This window comes from Rhea americana, unplaced genomic scaffold (genome assembly GCF_003343005.1).
Source record: "Rhea americana isolate MKP2758 unplaced genomic scaffold, rheAme1 scaffold_0, whole genome shotgun sequence".
Taxonomy (NCBI): Eukaryota; Metazoa; Chordata; class Aves; order Rheiformes; family Rheidae; genus Rhea; species Rhea americana.
In genome coordinates this window covers 13143858-13164300 of record NW_028185037.1, presented here as the reverse complement: position 1 = coordinate 13164300, position 20443 = coordinate 13143858, and the positions used below count along the sequence as shown (strand labels likewise).

The window sequence follows — 20443 nt, the reverse complement described above, 5'->3', positions numbered from 1 at the left end:
TGCTGACCAGAACTGCCTTATTTCCCTGAGCTTTCCTGTCTGCTTGTACCCACCGACTGACCCCAGTTTTATACTTTGACTGTAAGCTCTGGGATGCAGACTCTTTCTGCTCCATGTTTGCACAGCATCTAACACAGTGGGGCGCTCATGCTGCCTAAACACCACAGACATAGACGCTGCCATTCATAGTGACAGTCTTTCAATTAAGGAGATTGTTTAAGGTCAGGGAAAGCAAAAAATTCCACTATTCTGGTAGTGCTCATCTGTGGGATGAACTTCTGGCACAAAAGGAAAGGGAGACAACATCTACTAATGGAATTAGAAAGAAATTATGTAGAGGTAAAGCAGCTTTGCTAACTAGTTCTCTCAAGGGCCAGCAAGATACTGTGGTTGTTCCCAACCATACCCAGAATCTCCAGCGTGTTGTTATCTGGAAAACAGTTCTATTATTGCTACGGCATCTGAGGATGTCATAGCTAATCCTGAGTTTAAGATGAGAGATTACCATTTTATAGAGAAGGGTTCCAGTCTATAAGACTGCAACAGAAATAATAACATTTCTAAGTGCAAGTTAGCTGGCAACTTTAGCTATGCCCACCTTCTGTTTTCTGTCTTTCCTTGACTGAGAGCCAGAGCGTTCTGGCAGAGGAGCAGGAAGTGGTGCAGGATCAGCTTCTGGCTCTACTACTGCAGATTCATCATGCGCCACCTCAACATAGACGTGATCAGCTGAAGATGCTTCTGCTAGGGATAAYTCAGCAGCCTGGGAGGACTCAGGTGAAGCTGAAACTGAAACTTTGCAAGTTAGGTAAGATTTGATCCTACACTCAACCCCAAAACAGCATGTCTTCTAAACACATGCCTAGTGTTAAACCTCTGAGCAGGCTTTTCACTGTTTTCAGGAAACTGCTTTGTCCTTTCATTCGAGGTCAGGATTGGACATTCACCTTTGTTGGTTTCTACAATGTCTAGTCTATCATCTGATGTGTTCTGAGGACCCGGCTGGTCCTTATACAGGAACTGCTTAAGGCAGTTTATGGTGTGTGTTCCAACAAGGGTGCTCCTCCCAAATGCTCTCCAGTCGACTACACAGATACTCAGTGGTGGATGCAAGAGCTCATTTTCAGGCAGTTCCTAGAGGAGGAGGACAAATAGCAACATGAGAACTGAAAGAATAGAGATTATACTATAGGATACATATCATGCACAGCAATGAGGCTAATACTCCTCTCTACATTCTCCTCCCCAGCTATTACTATTCTCAAAATGCAAAATGCATACCACCTAGACTGCTACTGAGTCCAGTCTCATGCTGTCATACAGAAGTATGCCATATCAGCCCTCTAGGAGAATCAGGAACATTCAGAGGGAATGAACATGGGTTGGAGGTTGTATTAATGCCCCTGCTTCAATATCCAGGAACTACTGTTGGGGTTTTGACATCCTTGTGCCTTTTAGATATACTTTTACCTCTGGGYATGATGCCAGTTAGAGTAAATCAAATGACTTCTTTTTCTCATATTGACCTTTGTCCAGTGAAACTACTAGCTCTTATAACACAAATAACATAAAAATAATTAAAATCCTAGTCTGTAGCAGCAAGGGTTACCGTGAGAAAAGGTCCAGAGCTCATAAGCCAGATATGATCCATCCACTTAAAAGCCCAGTAAGACACAAGGGAAAATTAAGAGGACTGAAAGCAAATATAGGAAATTGAGCTCTACCTTGCAAAATAGGAGAGGAGGAGGAGAAGAGAAGTACTAAAAATATCCCTGTTATCTGGCAACAAGTCCCAACCTATCAGTAAAAGCTTGATTGCAACATATTTCCTTGCCTTCTTGAGACATGATTAGGAATATCATCTTTTGTCATGCATTTCTTGCAGAGGTCTTTTAAAGCATATTTGAATCATTAGCTTTTTACATAAGAACTGATGTTCCTTAATATTTAATCAAGACACAGAGGAAATGACTTGACAGGAAAGAATGGAAATCAATAATTAACACTTTGCCTACCCAGAAAATGGACAAGGAAGGAGCAGCATGTTGTACGCACCACTTCAAACCAGTCTGCAAGGACACTGAAATTGGGATTTTTCTTGTAGCTCTGGATGACAGAGGATTTCACCCCTTTCCCTGCACATTCGATGAGAACCTGGGGGCGATCTACAGAGAGGAGCTGGACTTTCTTCAGTTCTCGGACACCCCAGAACAGAACCTGTCTCAGGCAAAGAGAAACGATTAGAAGCACAGAGGGACCCCCAAGTACGCATGATGCCTGTGCTGTGAACCTGTCGCCTCAGATCCCTTCAGGAATGCAGGATTGGCAGGAAAAAAAAACACTGAATCTGGTATCAATAATCATCAGGATTATGGTGGAAATTAAAGTAGTTAATAACATCAGCCTGTTGGCAAGGAAGTTGTTGTCATCAGCAAGCAATAATAACCACATATGCAAAAGTTTTCTTTTCAGCAGGTCAAAGGAACCATCAATCTGAACAGCAAAGCCTCAGTGGTACAAGCAGCAGGGCTCTTGAAGTTATTGATCTGCACGTGAGCAGAGATGGTCAACAACACTCAGTTAGCTGTCAGGTCTGCAATCGATGGGGGAGGTCTCCAAGCAGTTTTCTTTCAAAGGACCATTCTCCTGGTTGTGCAGGAGGAGATTGGTTCTGTAAACTAGGGACATGTAAGAAAAACAGGGCTTTACATGGGATATGTTGGAGGGTCTTGAAGGAGAGGATTGGGGTCATAAAGGATGGACAATTGTGGTTGGAGTTTTCTGGAAAGTGGTAAAATTAAAGGTTAATGAGTGAAGCTATGAGTCTCATGAATCTGAAAAGAAGATTGGAACTGAAAGCGAGTGTGAGGGGCTCTGTGACTGACTTGCACACTAGGAGGACACAAGACTGATGCGAGTGGGATGCAGCAAGTCACACAAGGCCCCCAAAGTCCCCTTGGTGGCAGAGGGCCTTGGAGCAGCACAGGGGCCTATGAGGTCGTGCTCTTCTGCCAGGGATTCCTGGCTGAAAAAGGAGCACACTCCCAGAGTTACAGTGGCTCYGTGGCAATTTCTGTTGGTATGGAATATTCTTCATAGTATCTTGACAAAAACAGTCGTGTTATCTTTACTCTGTTGTATCATTTACTTGCTGGAAACTCTCCAGAACCCATACTTCACTGTATGAACAAGCATTTCAATTATAAACCTGTTCTTATGGCAATTAAAATATCCTACTCTGGATGCAATTTACCTGATTTTAATGTGCCTGAGATATCACACTGAGGAATGGAGTTGTCCTGGGCTCCCTCCACAATCAAGGGACACAGAGAAGCACTTTCAAAGCCTAGTTTAACCTATTAAAACCTGAACCACCCTGGGAGGGTGGCTGCTCTGCTCAGCTGTCCAAACGAGATGCCTGCAGYGAGAGTGTTTCTAGGCTGGGTGCCGCAGAAACAGACAGGATGCAATTCAGAGCAGTGTCAAATGGGCAACGTTCAAGCAGCAAAAAGCTATTGCAGGGGCAGCAGGAAGCCATCAGCATAATATATACAGAAACATTTATGTTTTAGGATTTGAGTTGTCCCTTTAGCATCAGTGCAGTAGCTCATGGCCTCATTTACCTCACAGGCTTGAGTGTAAAAGAGATACCGCTAAAAAACCCTCTTTCCTGCATACAGAGAGCGGTAGTTAACTAAAGGATGCAGCAGAGCTAACTCTCCTTTCCACAGCTCTATTATTTGATCTTTGAAGGCAAAGCAGGAACAGCTTCTGAGCTCCTGCACAGCTGTTTCTTAGGAAGTGCCATCAGGTTGCACAAGCAGAGTCTGATTTGGCACAGTAGAGTGGGCAAATAGGCCGCTCATGCGAAGGCTGCAGGATTAGTGACAGGGAGTGGCAAGGTTGGGCAGAATCCAGGTATTGTCCCAACCGATGAAAAGGTGCCACTTTTCCCTGCTTTTTAACATAATGGGACAGCAGGCTCAAATGGTAGCTACTGAGAAGAGCAGACAGAAGATGCAAACACTCATAGACGGGCAGGAGACATCGTTGACTGAAAACTGGGACCCGGAAAAGCTTGGGAGCTGGCTGACAACAAACTTCACTGCCAGTGAGGTCAGTTGCCAGGGGATGGTCTCAGTTGCCCACAAGCATTTCCCATGGCCCCACAGTGGGTGGAAGAGGAGAGGCAAGACCAGSAGGCATGAGCTACGGCATCAGCTGTCACTCCCCTGCCAGCAGTGACTGTCATCTAGCCTTGACTGTTTGCAGGAAGAAGCACTGCCTTGCATGCCCAGCACTGGAGAATCAATCTGATCTGACTTTATCCCGTGTACCTTGCAAGCCATATGCTATTTTTGTATTATGAGTTTCCCACTGATTATAATTTAAACATCATCATCACTATGTAATTAAAGCTTGTAATGTAATCCTTGAATGTAAGGATCTGAGATTCTGAAACAGTCAGAAATATTCCAACTCACCTCCACTCTATATTTGCTTAAAACAGGCCGGATGCTAGCTGGAACTGGGTAGATCTGGCTAACATCAGGTGGATCCACTGGGGGAAGACTATCTGGGTCTGACTCAGGAATCTGAAAAATTCAAGGGTCAAGGCTCAGGCTGCTTTGTGGAAGAATAAAAAAATATCAGAAATATCTGTCAATGGTACTTTAAACATCAATTTAATGCAGTTTTTCAAGACACATTGCAGAGTATACAGGTTATGCTGTGAGAATAATGTGACCTGGATTGCTATTTGTCCTGCTGTGATGCTAAAACACTTGGCAGGAAGTGTGTTCAATAGGCTGAGTTAAAGCACCTTTCCAAAAGAAGATTCTTTTTTCCTAGCAGGACATAGTCTGCCCTACAGACATGCATGTGCTGACAAAGCATGGTAATTCTATTTAATAAAAAAACTGAGTAAAAGGTGACGAGAAGACTTATAGGAAAATTCTAGATCCAATTCTAGCTACAAAAAGTCTTGTAAGTTTAGTACGGATGAGCAGAACCACACATTTGCTAGATGGACAGAATGCCAACCCTTTTCAGCCATGTTACACTTTAGAACAGAAGTCCTGCTTTCTTCTGAAGATACTATTTTAGCTATTTAACTATATGTGCTACCATTTGCACCTAGCACAGATCAGGAGACCTCCCAACCTGGAAAACACACTGTCATAGTATCTGAGAACATACCAGTTCCCTTTCCACTGTTAAGACTGGACCCTCTATTTGTAACAGCAATAATCTTGCTGCAGGCGGTGYTAACGTTCTTCATGTGCGATTGCACACAAGCTGTTCCACATTCAGGAGGGTATTCAGCTGCACACGATGGCCCTGCGTTAGGTGGATGGAGGGGCACGTATGCCACTGTGGGTCTGGGGCTTGAGGATCTCACACTGCTCTGTGCTTCTTGCCTACTCCAAGCTCTTCTCCCCGCTTGAGCTGCCTGCTGTGGGAAAGCTCTCTGGCTTCATTTCCCAATCCCTTGCTAATTTTCAACAGCATATTGCTGACTCCTACTGATGGAGCAGCTAATTCTGGATACCATTTCTAAGTGCATTAGGTACAAGAAAGTGATTAGGAGTAGTCAGCATGGATTCACAAAGGGGAAATCATTATTTAACCAACCTGATAGCCTTCTGCAATGTGATGATTGTCTGGGTAGATGAGGGAAGAGCAGTGGATGTTGTCTACCTTGATGACTTTTGACACTGTCTCTCATAACATCCTCATAGGCAAGCTGATGAAGTGCAGGGTATATGAGCAGACAGTGAAGTGGCTTGAGAACTGGATGAAAGGCAGAGCTCAGAAGATTGTAGTCAGTGGTGCAAAGCCTAGTTGGAGGCCAGTAACTAATGGTGTCCCCCAGGGATCAATGTTGAGTACAGTCCTGCTCAATTTATTTATCAGTGACCTAGATGAAGGGACAGAGTGCACCCTCAGCACTCAGTGCGTCTTTGCTGATGACACAGAATTGGGAGAAGTAGCTGATACACCATATGATTTTGCTGCCACTCAAGGGACCTCAACAGGCTGCAGAAATAGGCAGAGAGGAACTTCATGAAGTTCAATAAAGAGAAGTGCAAAGTCCTGCACCAAGGGAAGAATAACCCCAGGCACCCAGTACAGGGTGGGGGCTGACCTGCTGGAAAGCAGCTCTGCCGAGAAGGACCTGGGAGTCCTGGTGGACAACAAGTTGACTATGAGCCAGCAATGTGCCCTTGTGGATAATGGCCAATGGTCTCCTGGGGTGCATTAGGAAGAGCATTGCCAATAGGTCAGGGGGGGTGATCCTCCCCCTCTACTCTATCCAAGTGAGGCCACATCTGTAGTGCTGTCTCCAGTGTTGCACTCCCCAGTATAAGAGAGAGATGGCACTACTGGAGCCAGTCCAGCAAAGTGCCATTAAGATGATGAAGGGACTGGAGCATCTCTCCTATGAAAAGGCTGAGAGAGCTGGACATGTTTAGCCTGGAGGGCAGAAGATTCATGGGGATCTTATCAACGTGTGCAAGTATCTGAAGGGAGATTTTAAAGAGGATGGGGCCAGACTTCTCAGAGGCACCTAGCGATAGGATGAAACACAGGCAGTTCTATCTAARCTTATGGAGAAGTGTTTTTTACTGCGAGAGTCACAGACCACCGGCTTCCCAGAGAGGGCAGAGAGAGCTCCTGCTCCATCCTGTTCAAAAGTCATCTGGACAGGGTCCTGTGCAACGTGCCATAGATGACCCTGCTTGAGCAGGAGTGTTGGACTAGAGGATCTCCAGAGGTTCCTTCCAACTTCAACCATCCTGTGATTCTGTGATCTCTTTAGCCCATGTAAGGCAGATCTGAAGCCTAGCCTGGTCTAGCAGATCTCTATAAAGAACAGTGAAACCCATGATGTGATGATCACTCCTACCAGAGACTCAGGCTGTGATAGTACATAAAAGCAGGAGCACTGCTTTAACAGGTGAGCTGACAACCTACAGGTGTAACTCTGGCTTCCTTGTGAAATATGGTATGGAAAGACTACTGAATACATACAGAAAAATATAGTAAAGGAGATGGAAGCAAAATATCTTCAGATGAATTTAAAGTAAAATGGATGAGCCATGCCGGGATGTGGACCAAACACCTTTGAAAAAGTCTGGATTCTGGGAAAAAAGAAGCACAACTTTTGGAATGCTTCATAGTTATTAAGCCAAATTGTTGCTGTTGAAAGGTAAAGCATCTGAGATACAGCTCTAAAGAGACTTTTAAAGCTGAAGTCTTCTGCTTCTTTTAACTGGGCCATCTGTCTGTTATACACAGCTATATACTGCTGTGTGGGATTTTAATTAGTATAAAGAGAAAGGATATGTTCTTTAGTACCTTGTAGGTGAGGGAGATTTGTGGAAAACACATTTCTTAGCACCTAGGATTTCTTAGTACTTGCAGCATGTGCTAGTAATAACATAATCAACAGCCATAATTCACATGCACATGCTTACTGCTTTTTATCTGTAAGAATTCAAAACAATTCATTTAATAGATTTCACAGAATTCAAGATCAGAGAAAACCTTTCTCTGACCAGGTCAGTGGCTCCCAGCACATTTCCTTAAGGGCCATCACGGAGCAGTAGGGCCTTGAGGAAGGTCTAGTATGTGCTATAGAATATGTATAGCACTTGGGATATGCAATGACTATCTCAAAACTGCGTGTGGGGCCAGGGAAGATATAATCAACTGAGGTCTGTTTGAACCTGAAGTTTGGTAGACGTGTCAGGGTGGCAGTAGAGTACCTACCATTTTCCCAAAGATGATTTGGAGACCATCTTTAAGGAGCTAGTCTTTAGCCATTAAATTTCACTCAGAAATTCTGACACTGAGCCCAAAGTCATTGCCCCCTTTTCTTTTAATTTGTGGAACCGTACAAAATTATAAATTAAAAATAAACCTTTTTAGAAATTTCACATGTAGAAATTTCTGTATAGTGTAGATGAACTTAACTTTCTTAATCACCTTCCTAAAACCCCTTTAGAAGTACAGGTATCTACAGACCTCAGGTTGAATATCATCAACATCTTCGATAATAAAAGTATCTCCACTAACATCTTAGCACRAGCTCATTATCCAATTGTTAGTAGGATCATGTATATGGCCCTGCTCACAGTTAGCTCTTGCCTTTGAGCTCTGGTAATGAAGCATTTCAATCTATTTCAAGCTTTACCTATTTCAAGCTTTACCTTACATCTGGTGCATATTTCTAATCAAAAATAAATGTGCTTCTAAGGAAAATGATTAGAATAGATCTAGTTTTGTTGTACCAGTGTGTCTGGTTTCTATGAATAAACAGAAACACACAACTTTGGGAACCCTACCTGTCTGTCTAGAAATCCATCTGTCTGGCTTTAATTTTATTAACCCCTTTTAAATTCTGCATTAATAGACATTGATACTCAGAAATTTATCCCATAACAGATTAACTTATCCTTTGAAAAAAAAAAAAGAATAAAGGGATAAGAGTCAAAGACCATCTGAGCTAGATCTCATGGCAGATGTTGTATCTTAATTCCCCCTCAGGGTTCTCAATTTCATTGCATTATCTGACTTAGATGATGATGACAGGCGATCAAGAAAACTATGCTCATCTACATGATAAAGTGACTTATGCACATTTAATTCCTAAACAGGTACATTTATCATATCTTTTTTAAAACCAGAAAACAAATGGCTATTTATTACTTTTCTTACAGCCTGGGACTGTAAGGGCACAGCTTAAGAGAGGAAGGCTGGAGAAATCTCATGTCTGAGGACAAAACAGCCACATAAAGGAGTACTTTTTAAACTACTGGAACAGCCCCTGGAACAGCCCCCTGAACTCCAGGACTGCGAACCCTGTCCATTGACATCCAAATGGTCATGCAAGACTGATATCAAATCTAGATTCCCTGGATTTTCGGTAAATCTTGATCCCCTCTGAGCAAAAATCAAGGCTTCTAGTATCCATTAATTGGTCTTGTCTTAGTCTATTATTCTTATAAATGACAGATGGCTTTGTTATATACAGCAATTTAACTTCTAGCACTGACCCAACATTCTAGCATTATTTCGATAAAGAAGGGTGCAGCTCTTACACACTGCTTCTTTAACTGGACCAAACAGTATCAGCAGATCACAACTGTCAAGTGCATAAAGAGTTATGCCAGAAGCAGTTAAGGGGTTAAAAGAAGAGGAGAATGAATTAGAGATTAGAGATTTTCATTTCCATCCTCACGCAGATTGTCCTCAGGAATCCCCCGATACTGGAAGGAGTGACTGGCACAACAGCTCTGAGTGCTTGGAAACTTTGCAGACGTTTTAATGCGCCTTTTCCTGAAGATCCCTTTACATCTATGTTGCTATTAGCTGTTGTGAGAGGTGCTCTAGAGTGCTGTCACTGAGAAGAATGATACAGAGCATGAGAATGAAGACTGCAAGGTCTGTGCTTGCAGTTATTTTCAACTGTCTATTGCAGTCCTAGGGATATATTTGGATGTATTCCACAAGTCATTCTGCTTCCTTTGTCTCATAAGACAGCATAACAAAACAGAAAGTTTTCTTTGTTCACTAGAAAGGTGGATTTCAATAATACAGAAGGGGAAATAATGGCTAAGATAATAGACTATCTCTAGGTATAGGCCTCTAAGGGGATAGGCTCCGCACGGTGTCATATTTCCAACTTTCATCAAGTACATAGTTAGTCCATGGTGCTAAAAAGCCCATTTTGCCTCAGGAATATCTTGCAAATGGTATCATAGAGCTGCATATTTTTCTCATTTCAGATTTCAGAGTAAACTTATGCAGGTTTCCAGTAGAAAGAAGTTTCTTATAACTGACAACCCTGCAAATTCCATGTATTCATCCGCCAAGCTAGCCCCAGAGGCACGCGGAATTTGCCTTGCAGTTGGCAAACGGTGTGACATTTCTCTAAATATGTTAGGTGTAACTGAAAATCCAGTATCCCTAATCCARTTCTTATTATCCACTGCTCCCTTTTGTGAAGAGAGAAATCAGTAGTACGAGAGTTTTGAGGTTGCTGAAACCGGYGCTATGCATTACGGCACAGAGCAAGTCGTTGCAGTAGCAGTGGGGTTTTCACAGCTGCCCGAAGGGCCAGAGTCCCACATAAGGTGTAGTCACTGGAAGGACAACAGGCAAGCGGAGAGAAAACGGAGGACAGAGCGTGCAGAGGGTTGGCAGGGCTATGTTATGGGCAGTGATCCACGCTGCCCCGGCACGATGGGAAGAGCGACACTCRGAGAGTGCAATGGCAAAACGATGCTGCTCTGGTTGCAGTTCTGACCAGTCCGGGAAGGTGGTGTGCTCAATACCACGGCTAGTTTTAGGAGCCCATTCGGTAAGAGTCCTAATAGAGAGAGCTAACAGTCCAGAAAAYCTAGTTTACCTCCAGAAGCTCAAATGTAGCAAGAAGGTCTCCTCCAGAAAGGTTTCCGCAGTACACTGGGTGGTAAGAAAGTTTAGGTGGTTCATACTTCTGATTAGCCAGTCTCACCACAGGGGCAGCCACTGTAGACCCAATATATTCTGCTTTACCCTAGATAAAGGAGAATACACGTCAAGTGTCTCTGAATTTAACAGCTCTCTCAGGAGCCAAGATGATGCAGAGTTTAGTATTTGTGACAGAAAACCTTCTCTTGAGGTAAATGGCAATATTAAAGGCAATGGCAGTTATGAAAATGGAGCAGCTGAGTCCTTTCTGTCTTTTCAGGYATCCAAAGTTTCTGAGTGCTACAATAAACCAATGAGATTGTGTCAGAGYTTGCATGGCCAGAAATAAATCAAGGTCTCCCCAGACATAGATACAATATTTACAGCTGTAAATAGGAAGGGAGGAAGACACTTCTAATTTCTTTAAGCCAGTCTTTAGATGGAAGATTCACTCGGGAAAAACAAGGCCACAGCKTTGCAAGGATATTAAGCGAGTCTCGGGGCTATACACAGCTGCAAACTGTTGTAACATTGAGCTCCATTCAGAAAGGTCATCCAGATTACCTGATAACTTTTTTTAATGCCTACTCAGTGATACAACTTTGTCTTTACGCTGTTGCTAAGACATAACAGCTCATGATTTTTATTAAGAAGGATTTCAAGTTTACCAGTGCATCGTCATCATACAGCTCTATGACAATCTCTGGGGGAAACTGAGAGATTTCTTCTGCGTCACCATAAAGCACAATGTTGTTGAAGAGCAGCATCTGGTTCCAGGTGGGGGATAACGTCTGAGGAATAATCTAATGAAAAACAGGAAATGTTTAATATGCTATAAATTGGTTGCCTGGAAGGGGTTCAGCAGGACATGCTGACACACTGGTGACATCCTTTCCCATGGCCTGAACTACTCTGAGCCACTGCATTTTTCAGCAGCTATTCCCACCCAAAAGAATATGATCAATTTGCCTTGATGCCTGTATCTCCTGTTCCTCCTGAAGTTTTTTTTTTTTTTTTTTTTTTTTCCCTGTTCCCTGTTTGCCTCATGGACTTATCACAAACATTTCACTATGTGACCTCCGCTCTTTGTGTGGACAAGATCTCAGAATTAAATTAGAGGAAAGCTGTTGGTTTAGGAAAATGGGGTCAGGTCCAATGCCCAGTAGAGCCCAGTGCAGTGCTAAATAGTGTTTTCTGTTTTGTTTTTTTCTTCAATATAATAACACATACACTTTCATAAAATCAAGATATTTTAATAAATCATTCATAATAAGTCACTAGTTTTTCATTTGTTATACTTTAACTTAAAAGGATGCTTAGGGAATTTAATCACAGGTAATGTTTTAACTGGCTTGGCAGGAAATATATTTAATAAAGATAACATTTAAAAGGGAAGAAATATGCGAACTGCAAAATGACTCATAACCTGCTATCATTTTTTTCAATAGAAATAAGGCTTTTGACTGCAGTTTATTGTCACTTGGCTGACAATCTTCTAAAAACACGCAAGTTACCTCCTGCAATATTTTATTCAGACAGTGAAWAAACTTTACACTTCCGTGCGTATAAAATGCTGCTTTCCTGGACCACATTCTACTTTCCTGAATCTGGTGCATCTAAACACTAACTTGATTGGATTTATTCACCMCCTTATATTAGAAGTTAGAATCACATTGGAAGAAAAGCATCAGTTCATCCTCTGAAGACAAAAGCAGCACAATCAGGCACCTACAGCTTCCAGCGGAGGAAGTTTTGCTTCTCCCTCCCCTAATATGTCCAGCAGAACTTTCTGCCAGACAGAAGGTGTCAGAGATCATTTTAGAAGGACAATGAGGACAGCCCAGAAAATACGGCTGGGCTATGTTCTAGGTCAGCTCTTTCTATCTTGTACGTGATCAGCAAATTCAAGGTACCACAGAGCTAACAGATGTCTTTTCACACTCTGTAAGTCTGGCCTCTGATGATGAGCTCCTTAGCACATAGCAGACATTGCCATGCATTCAATAGGAGTATTCAAGAATAAAAACCTGCTAATTAAATTTAGACAGTCTTCTGTGGAGGTTTTTTTGGGGGTGAGGGTTTGGATGAGGACTTTTTTATTTACTTTTTTCCCAAGGGAGACCATATTTGGCCCACCATATTTGTTCATGATCTAATCTTCAGAGCTCCAAACTCCATTTGATACTCYAGGATAGTTGCAGAGGGCTCAGGACCTCGGAAAAGCAGTCCTCCTGCTGAGAAGAACTAGCTTCCTGTTCGGGGCTGTATTTCAACTCCTCTTGCAGGAGCTGTGTGGAAGTTCCTCCATTGTCTCTAGAGGCTCCATTGAACGCCCACACACTGACCATTCACCCCCTAGAAATGCCTGAGAGTGAGGTGAGACCACACCCTATGGTAGCATTTAAGGGATGTAGGTCTCACACATTACTACACATTACTACACCTTCAGCTCATTTCAACTTTGCCAGCCTGAAACCGTCCTTGTGCACTGCTGACTTCCATTGCCAAGACCAACATTGACTTACTGTTTTGCCTACAGAAGCCATGTAAAGCTCCTCCTCTTCCTTTCCTCTGTCATCACACATATAGACAATAGTAAAAGAGAACCAYGGGGATCACCTCATACCAAGCAATGACAATGGCTTAAAACTCAAAAGAAAGAGGTGGAGAGAAAGGCAATTCACTTGCTACAGAGACCTGATAGACCCAGGGAACCTGACATCTAAAGGAGCTGAGATAAACAATACTACTGCACCTCATATTAGAGCAGCTGGCTATACTTACACATTTGCCTTAATCACAGTGGACTATCAGGAGTTGCTCTTTACCAGCAGGCATCTAACTTTTCTTGCTGGGTATCATCTCCTTGCAAAACCAAGATTTTTCCTTTTCACAGCTTGACTGAGAAAACTGTTTTCATTTACTGAAAGGGACTTTGCAACTTACCTTTGTGGTCTGGCAGTGTGATGTAAAGGTAACTTTCGCAAAGGGGTCGGAAAGGCCAGTGCTGTCAGCAGCAATGAGCCCCCTCGCCTGATACATGTGGGCTCTCAGCTGGAAGAGGTGTGGGGCTATGTCATTACAATGAAAACAGTAATGTTAGCTTCATGGAAATGATACAGCACATACATAGGAGGGGAAGCTCAACCACCCGCTGTCCAACCAGGGGCCTGACAAGGGGAATTGTTGCTAGCACCTCTTCTCTAATGAAACACTTGATATACKCAGAAAAAGACTCCTGTGTTCACTCAAAATCAGTGCCTGAGAGAAGTCTTTACTGCAAGATTGTTAATTGCCAGTTTATATTTCCCTTTACTTGTTTATCGACTAGATATTCAACATGGTAGCTCCATCAGGAGGCCTGAGGGATGCTTCCTCTTGGTGAGAAAACAGAACCATGGGACAGGGAACAGAAAATATAACAAYTCATTTCTCTCTTTGTCAGTGGTAGGACTGAGGACTCGGCAATGAAACTAGTCTTTTGTGATCATAAGATGCTAAACAATGATCATCTTAAAACAGTTACTTTAAGCAAAAGTGTTACAGCCCTTGAAATTAGAGGTATTTAGGCCATGTGTTTCTTATGACCCTGCCTACATTGCTACTGTACAGAAGAAACAGTGTCGTACTTTCATACTTCAGGCAGGCAGGTGGATGCACCATGTGGTGCCCTGGGCTGATGTTGGATGGTGTTTCTGTCTGATATCCYACAGGCAAGTTCTCCATGATGCTCTGAGCATATCTGGCAGGTCCAAGCCACAGGTAGGTGTCTACTTTTGCTTGCACATTCCAGCCTGGTGGGCGTTTGCCTGGTAACTGAGGAAAAAATACCCATCACCAGCAAGCTCAAGATAGAGGTATGACTGAATGCTGAGTCCTGCCAAGACAAAGTAGGAGCATTCATGGAGTTGATAAACTGATAAATGACACGTCTCCACAGTGGTTGGCCCTGAGACCCATTTAGCACAAGGAACCTCTGTGATTCTTGTGGAGGTAATGACTCATTGACTCAGTTAAAACCTGCATAAAAGGCACAGTGGCTAATATGCACAGGTTTGTGCAAACTAGTTAACAGCTGCAAGCACGGCAATGCTATTTACTATCTTACTTTCCTCAGACTTTGGTCCACTTTATGCTTCATGTAGTTTTGCTGGCATCTGACAGCTGGTCCTGTGCATTACTAAAAATATTAATTCATAGGGCAGGTCAAAAAATATATTCCAGTATAAAATATTACCAGTATTGACAAAAAATAGCAATAATATTTCTTTCTTCTCCCCTCTAACTTCATCCAGGTCTGCTTAACTCACTGTTGGTAATTCTTGATATTGATGTGACTGGARAATGAATTATAGTATTTTTTTTGGTTATGCAGGCAAAGAGTACCATGCTTAACAAATATCTATGACAATTTTGAAGAGGTTAGGTATTTCTACCTGCTCTTTAGCACTATGTGAAGTTACTATTGCCTACTATGTTCAGGCTTTCCTTCTGGTCATAGTAACAATTCCACTGCATAATATTCCACTGCTGGGGCTGCAGGTCATGTTGCCTTTGTAGGAGTATGATGTCCACTAAAACTTTCCTTCCAAATAAGTAGTATTATGCAATATTGTGGACAGGTACTACAAGCTTCTAGACACATATCAAGTAGCAGGCATAAACTGCTATAGTACATTTGAACATCCACGTTTCTTTGCTATTTGAGCTGAGTACATGCTTAGCTTTTACCAGGCTCCTCCTGGGCTTCATGTGCTGCTTTCTGATGTCTTTGTCAGGAAAGAGGCTGAGCTTTTTCTATTTGTTTATGTATATATATCTAGAGACAAACCACAGATCTTGCTATAACAAGCAGCAYGGGAATGAATCACTCAGACACTAAGAGCCTTTGCGTGATACCATGGTTAAAAGAGGATGAGCATAAACAGAAGAAGTAAGCAATAATAAATGACAGATATAAGCACACATACATTTTTAGTACACTACAAAGGCTAATATGTGCAATACAATCCCTAGTTGAAATAATGAATACTAACTTTTCCCACAGTTACCTATGTTCARAGGAAGTCCCAGACTTACTTTCAGGAAATGGGTTTTAATCTTCCCACAGTCCTTGCCTCTTTGCTCTTTCGCTGGGGAATAGAGTATGGTTTTCGCCGGGACTCTTGCATACGCAACTCTTTTGTTGTTGCTGAGCATCCAGACGAACACGTCGGGCACTGTATTCTGTGGCTATTAAATGATGAGGAATATTGAACTAGCAAAACAGATTTTTTCTGCAAGCTACCACCATCACTTTTTGTGAAAACACTAGCTACCTAAAGAGCTGATTCCTTCGCCTCTCCCACGGAGCAGCACATGTGCGCTCTGAACAGCAGAGGCTGTGAGTTCACGAGCTGCAGTCCAACCTCCATTCCTAAGCAGAGCCAAAGGTAAGTGCTTTGTGTGGGTACTTAAGGAGCATTTGCTCTGCAGAACAAAATTTCAAGGGGAATTAAAAATAAAAAAATAAAAATCTGCATGTGATCCTGGTTCAGGAAGTCCCTTAGCCACAGGAAGCTGGAAGTACCTGATGGGGAAGTATCACCAGCTTCATTTGTATCAGCAAAGCAAAAAGGAACCAGGGACAAACTCAGGTGCTGGCACACAATCACCTATTCTGCTTGGCTTTGCCTTGCTCCAAATTTCCCCAAGCAAAGCCTGAGTGTGGTCCAAAGYAAAGAACAGGCCGAGGGCTGTTCCCAGGAGGTTCTGTGGATGAGGTCACTCTTGGGAAGGAAAAGAGCTTGGCCGCAGGATGCAAACCATGCCAGGCCATGCCACTTGCTCTCTAAGCCAGGGAATAGCCATCGCCTTGTCTAGTTTACCAGCACAGACACAGCCCTTAGATTTGCCTGCAGACCACTCTCACAGAGTGAACACTTGACTAGTTGGATTTTGATCTGACCAAATATGTTCTTATATTTTCCCAAGGCTTAGTAATATATCTATATAGTGTCTGCACAGTGAGGGATAGTGCAGAGACTCCTGAGCTCAGACCAGCCCCAATCAGTGTGTCCATACAAKCAGAGACATGAATTCAGATCAGAAAGCTGGCTGTCTCCAAACTACCAGAGTAGACATGGGATGGCTTTTTTAAAAAACAAACAAACAGCAAGACACGTAAAAGCCCTGGCTGTACAGCCYAGCCTTCTGTTTCCTACCAGTGCATTAAGAGCTCCATGAACTGCGAAACAGGATTGGGGCCAGATATCCAAAGATAACTCTTTGGATAACTAGGTCAGGACTTATTATTCACACGAGATTATGAAAACAAAAGTCTAGTCCTGTATTTTAAACTTATTTGATTAATCTGTGTGATTTACCTCATCAACTAAGAATCGAATTTTATCTATAAAGATCTGAGTCTCACGCATCATTTCCTCCAGTGACACCTTCTTTTTCTGCTCCTGAACAATTTCCTTGGCATCATTGGACATTGCTTCCTGCAATGGGAAAGACAACACATATTTCAAACGCATTATCATGTAGTTTGAACTATATACAGAAGGAGAAAAGAGTTTTATATTCAAGCTAAAAAAGAGAGAGATTTGGTTCAAGGTAATGATTATCTTCTTTGTCACAACAGAAAGGAATTAACTGTTGGGAGCTGAAGCCCCCCCCAGCTTCTTTCTGTCTGTATGCATATCGGATTTATGTAAGTCCCAAGAGATCTGTGATTGCTACCTAGAATGACAGGACCTCAGACCAGGGAGAAGGCACCACTGAATGCTGTGCTGCAAACAGAAAACAAAGCTAATACATTTGCRGAAGACCTGTGTCCAGTTTGGTTTCTTCTCGCCAGTTTCCTTGAGAAGGTGACTAGGCCCTCACTGTCCATAATGGAGTTAGGTGCTTAAGCCCAACTGGTTCCTACATACATCCAGTGTCTTGGCATTCCTCACCAGGAGCGGGTCTCATCCTTCCTAATTTTAGACCACAGCAATGTAGGAACTCAGAGCTTGCTGGATATACAATAGGGAGAAATTGATACCTTTAGGCAGTGACTCATCTGGCATATTTCAGACACCCACTTTAATGGAAGATGCCGATAAACATGGCTTGACAGGTAATAGGCAGACAGACATAAACTTAAAAAATAAGACACGTAGTGCAGGTAATGCCTCCTTTGCTTGGCTTAGCCTAATCCAAATCCTCACTTAGGCTTACGTCCCTCTAGTACTTAAGGGAGGGAAAATGTGCTAGGGCACTGTAATACTGAAGCTTAATAATGTGTAAACAAAGAACAGACCCAAACTAGAGCACACAAAAACACACTGAAATCTATGCATATATTTGTATATGTCCAGGAATATCAAATGTCAGATTCTACCAGTCTTGGAGTTTAGCTCCACCACAGTAATTAAATGCCTAACAGTGTTAATTGGGTGTTATTCCATTGAACCCATTATCTCTTTATAAGATATAYCCAAAAAAATCAGCTCATTGTTGTATTTTTTTTATTTGGATTAAAGAAGAAAAAGTTCTGAACTATTTCATGGTGTCTTAAAACTCTTCATCACACACAGCAGACTTTATTAAAAGAGAAGTGCTCTTGGATACTATATTCATCCTAATTACAAAGCATTCCAGTACAGTGAAGTCAAATACAAATTAACATGTATACAGCCAACGAGCTTTCAGTTATCATTGCATCAATATTTAAAGAAAAAAAACTTTCATACCAGCTCTTGCTTGAACAGCATGAGTCTCTTTTTATCCAAAGCAGTGTAGTTCAACCCTTTGGGATTCTTTTCAGCATTGCTAATGAAGGCCCTAGGACACAACAACAACAGATTCTTTGTGTGAGTTATTTCTGCTAAGATACATTGGAATGAAATGTTCTCTATCTGCTGCAGCGCATGAACCAGAACACAAATACGCTGAAAACTTCTGGYTAAAATAAATATTGAGCACCTATCTAAGAGTCAAAGAAAAGAGCAAAAAAAGCCTCTATACCATATTCCATAAATCAGGGTTAATATCTATAAATTAAAATTTATACTTATTTTGAGCCCAGTCATGACATCTGGCACAGAGCCCCAGAGGGGTTATCACAACATGTGAAATCCTTTTTTTAATTTTAACTCTGCATATTTTTACAGTATGTCTTTCACACAATTTATTACTTCCAACTTATTCACGTATACATTCTAGTTTTAAAATCCAGTAAGCCAAAATAATAAGGAAATGATTGGCAGTTTTCTATTGTCAATGCTGAATATTGAAAATAACAGTAAAATATTTTCCCTGTGGAAATAGATATTGCAATTTGGGAAGACCTTTGCTGTTAGTAGAATAAAAAAAATACATCTCAATTAGCTCACTGTGGATTTTTTTTTTTTTTTTTTTTTTTTTTTTTTTTTTTTTTTACTATCACCAGCTTTCTAGTCTAACCTGGAAACCTGGAATTCGTAAGCAACATATAAGGTTGATTTTCTGTGTGCCTCTGGTAAATGAAGTTACCTGCTTTGATTGATAAAATCACTTATGGTCTTCCTCATTTTTTCCTCAGGTGCAATCTCTGAAACTTTGATCAAGTCTTTTACTTGTTCTAATGACTCTTCCTGAGAAAAAGACGTGAAAAAGCTGTTATGTGAAGGAGAGCACTTTGTCATTCTGCCAGTGTTATAATACCATTATTCACTGTATGACTTGCAAGAATGCTGTGCAAGTCTCAAATCTGGTACAGTGCTACAGGTGCAAGTTACATTTTTATCTAAATGATAGCTGATTACAAGTTCAGTCATCTAGAATGGAGATACATTTGCGGATAAGTATTGTTTTAGCTCTTTTAGYCTCCCTCTAGTACTGCTAAAATGCTGTCACACCTCATGATTATCTCTGTAATGTGAGGCCAAAAGCAGCTGCAAGTTGGTTCAGAACTAAAATGTTGATTTTTTCCTAAAAAGGGAAAGAAAAACAAGTGAAGGAAAGAAGGAAAAGAAAAAAAGAAGAAGAAATAGTATCAAGGTCAAGTAAGCAGAAAAAAATACTTTTTTAATGCCACGTTTTAGAAGATGATATGCTGAATACTAAAACTATACAGATAAAAGTTACCATAAAAATTTCTAGACAAGTAATTACAGGCTATTACAGTTGTTACCCTCCTGTGAGTATAGACTGAAATGTCTGAAATTTGCTCAGAATAATATTGTTTAAGAAATAAGATAACCCAAGGACAAGAAAAACTTCTGATGGACAGATAATATTTTCTGTTAAACCCTTGATGAACAAGCTACATCAACAGGGAGAATAATGAGATCTTTTTCCATTTCTAGATTTCATAGACCAAATCTTAAAATACTTTTTTGGTTTTGTACTAATCCCYTACAAAGATACTTCTCATTAATTTTAAACAGTGCAGTGACTTCAATGAGAGCTTGTTTAARCGTTTGTCTTGGATATAAAGTTATGAAATAGTTATGAAAGTTATGACCTAGATGAGGGGACAGAGTGCCTCCTCAGCAAGTTTGCTGATGGTACCAAGCTGGGAGGAGTGGCTGACACACCTGAGGGCTGTGCTGCCATTCAGAGAGACCTGGACAGGCTGGAGAGCTGGGCGGAGAGGAACCTCCTGAGGTTCAACAAGGCCTGTGCAGGGTCCTGCACCTAGGGAAAAATAACCCCAGGCACCAGTACAAGSTGGGGGCTGACCTGCTGGAGAGCAGCTCTGCAGAGAAGGATCTGGGAGTGCTGGTGGAGGACAAGTTGACCATGCGCCAGCAATGTGCCCTTGTGGCCAAGAAAGCCAATGGTCTCCTGGGGTGCATTAGGAAGAGTGTTGCCAGCAGGTGGAGGGAGGTGATCCTGCCCCTCTCCTCAGCCCTGCGGAGGCCTCATCTGGAGTCCTGTGTCCAGTTCCGGGCTCCCCAGGACAAGAGAGACATGGAGCTACTGGAGAGAGTCCAGCGTAGGGCTACGAAGATGATCAGAGGGCTGG

At 42.0% G+C, this 20443-nt stretch overlaps 1 protein-coding gene across 1 annotated transcript in view; it reads right to left on the bottom strand.

Annotated features, from left to right (window-relative positions):
• Positions 1 to 20443, bottom strand: part of FER1L6 (fer-1 like family member 6) — a 70030-nt gene that overhangs the window by 23212 nt on the left and 26375 nt on the right. The window contains exons 14-25 of the mRNA XM_085324673.1: positions 18967 to 19067; positions 18186 to 18276; positions 16827 to 16946; positions 15541 to 15693; positions 14091 to 14277; positions 13408 to 13532; positions 11130 to 11264; positions 10418 to 10567; positions 4485 to 4595; positions 2056 to 2217; positions 948 to 1134; positions 599 to 783 (exon numbers count right to left, since the gene is read on the bottom strand). Of these exons, the coding sequence (XP_085180799.1) occupies positions 599 to 783; positions 948 to 1134; positions 2056 to 2217; positions 4485 to 4595; positions 10418 to 10567; positions 11130 to 11264; positions 13408 to 13532; positions 14091 to 14277; positions 15541 to 15693; positions 16827 to 16946; positions 18186 to 18276; positions 18967 to 19067 (1707 nt within the window). The remainder of the gene's footprint in view (positions 1 to 598; positions 784 to 947; positions 1135 to 2055; positions 2218 to 4484; positions 4596 to 10417; positions 10568 to 11129; positions 11265 to 13407; positions 13533 to 14090; positions 14278 to 15540; positions 15694 to 16826; positions 16947 to 18185; positions 18277 to 18966; positions 19068 to 20443) is intronic.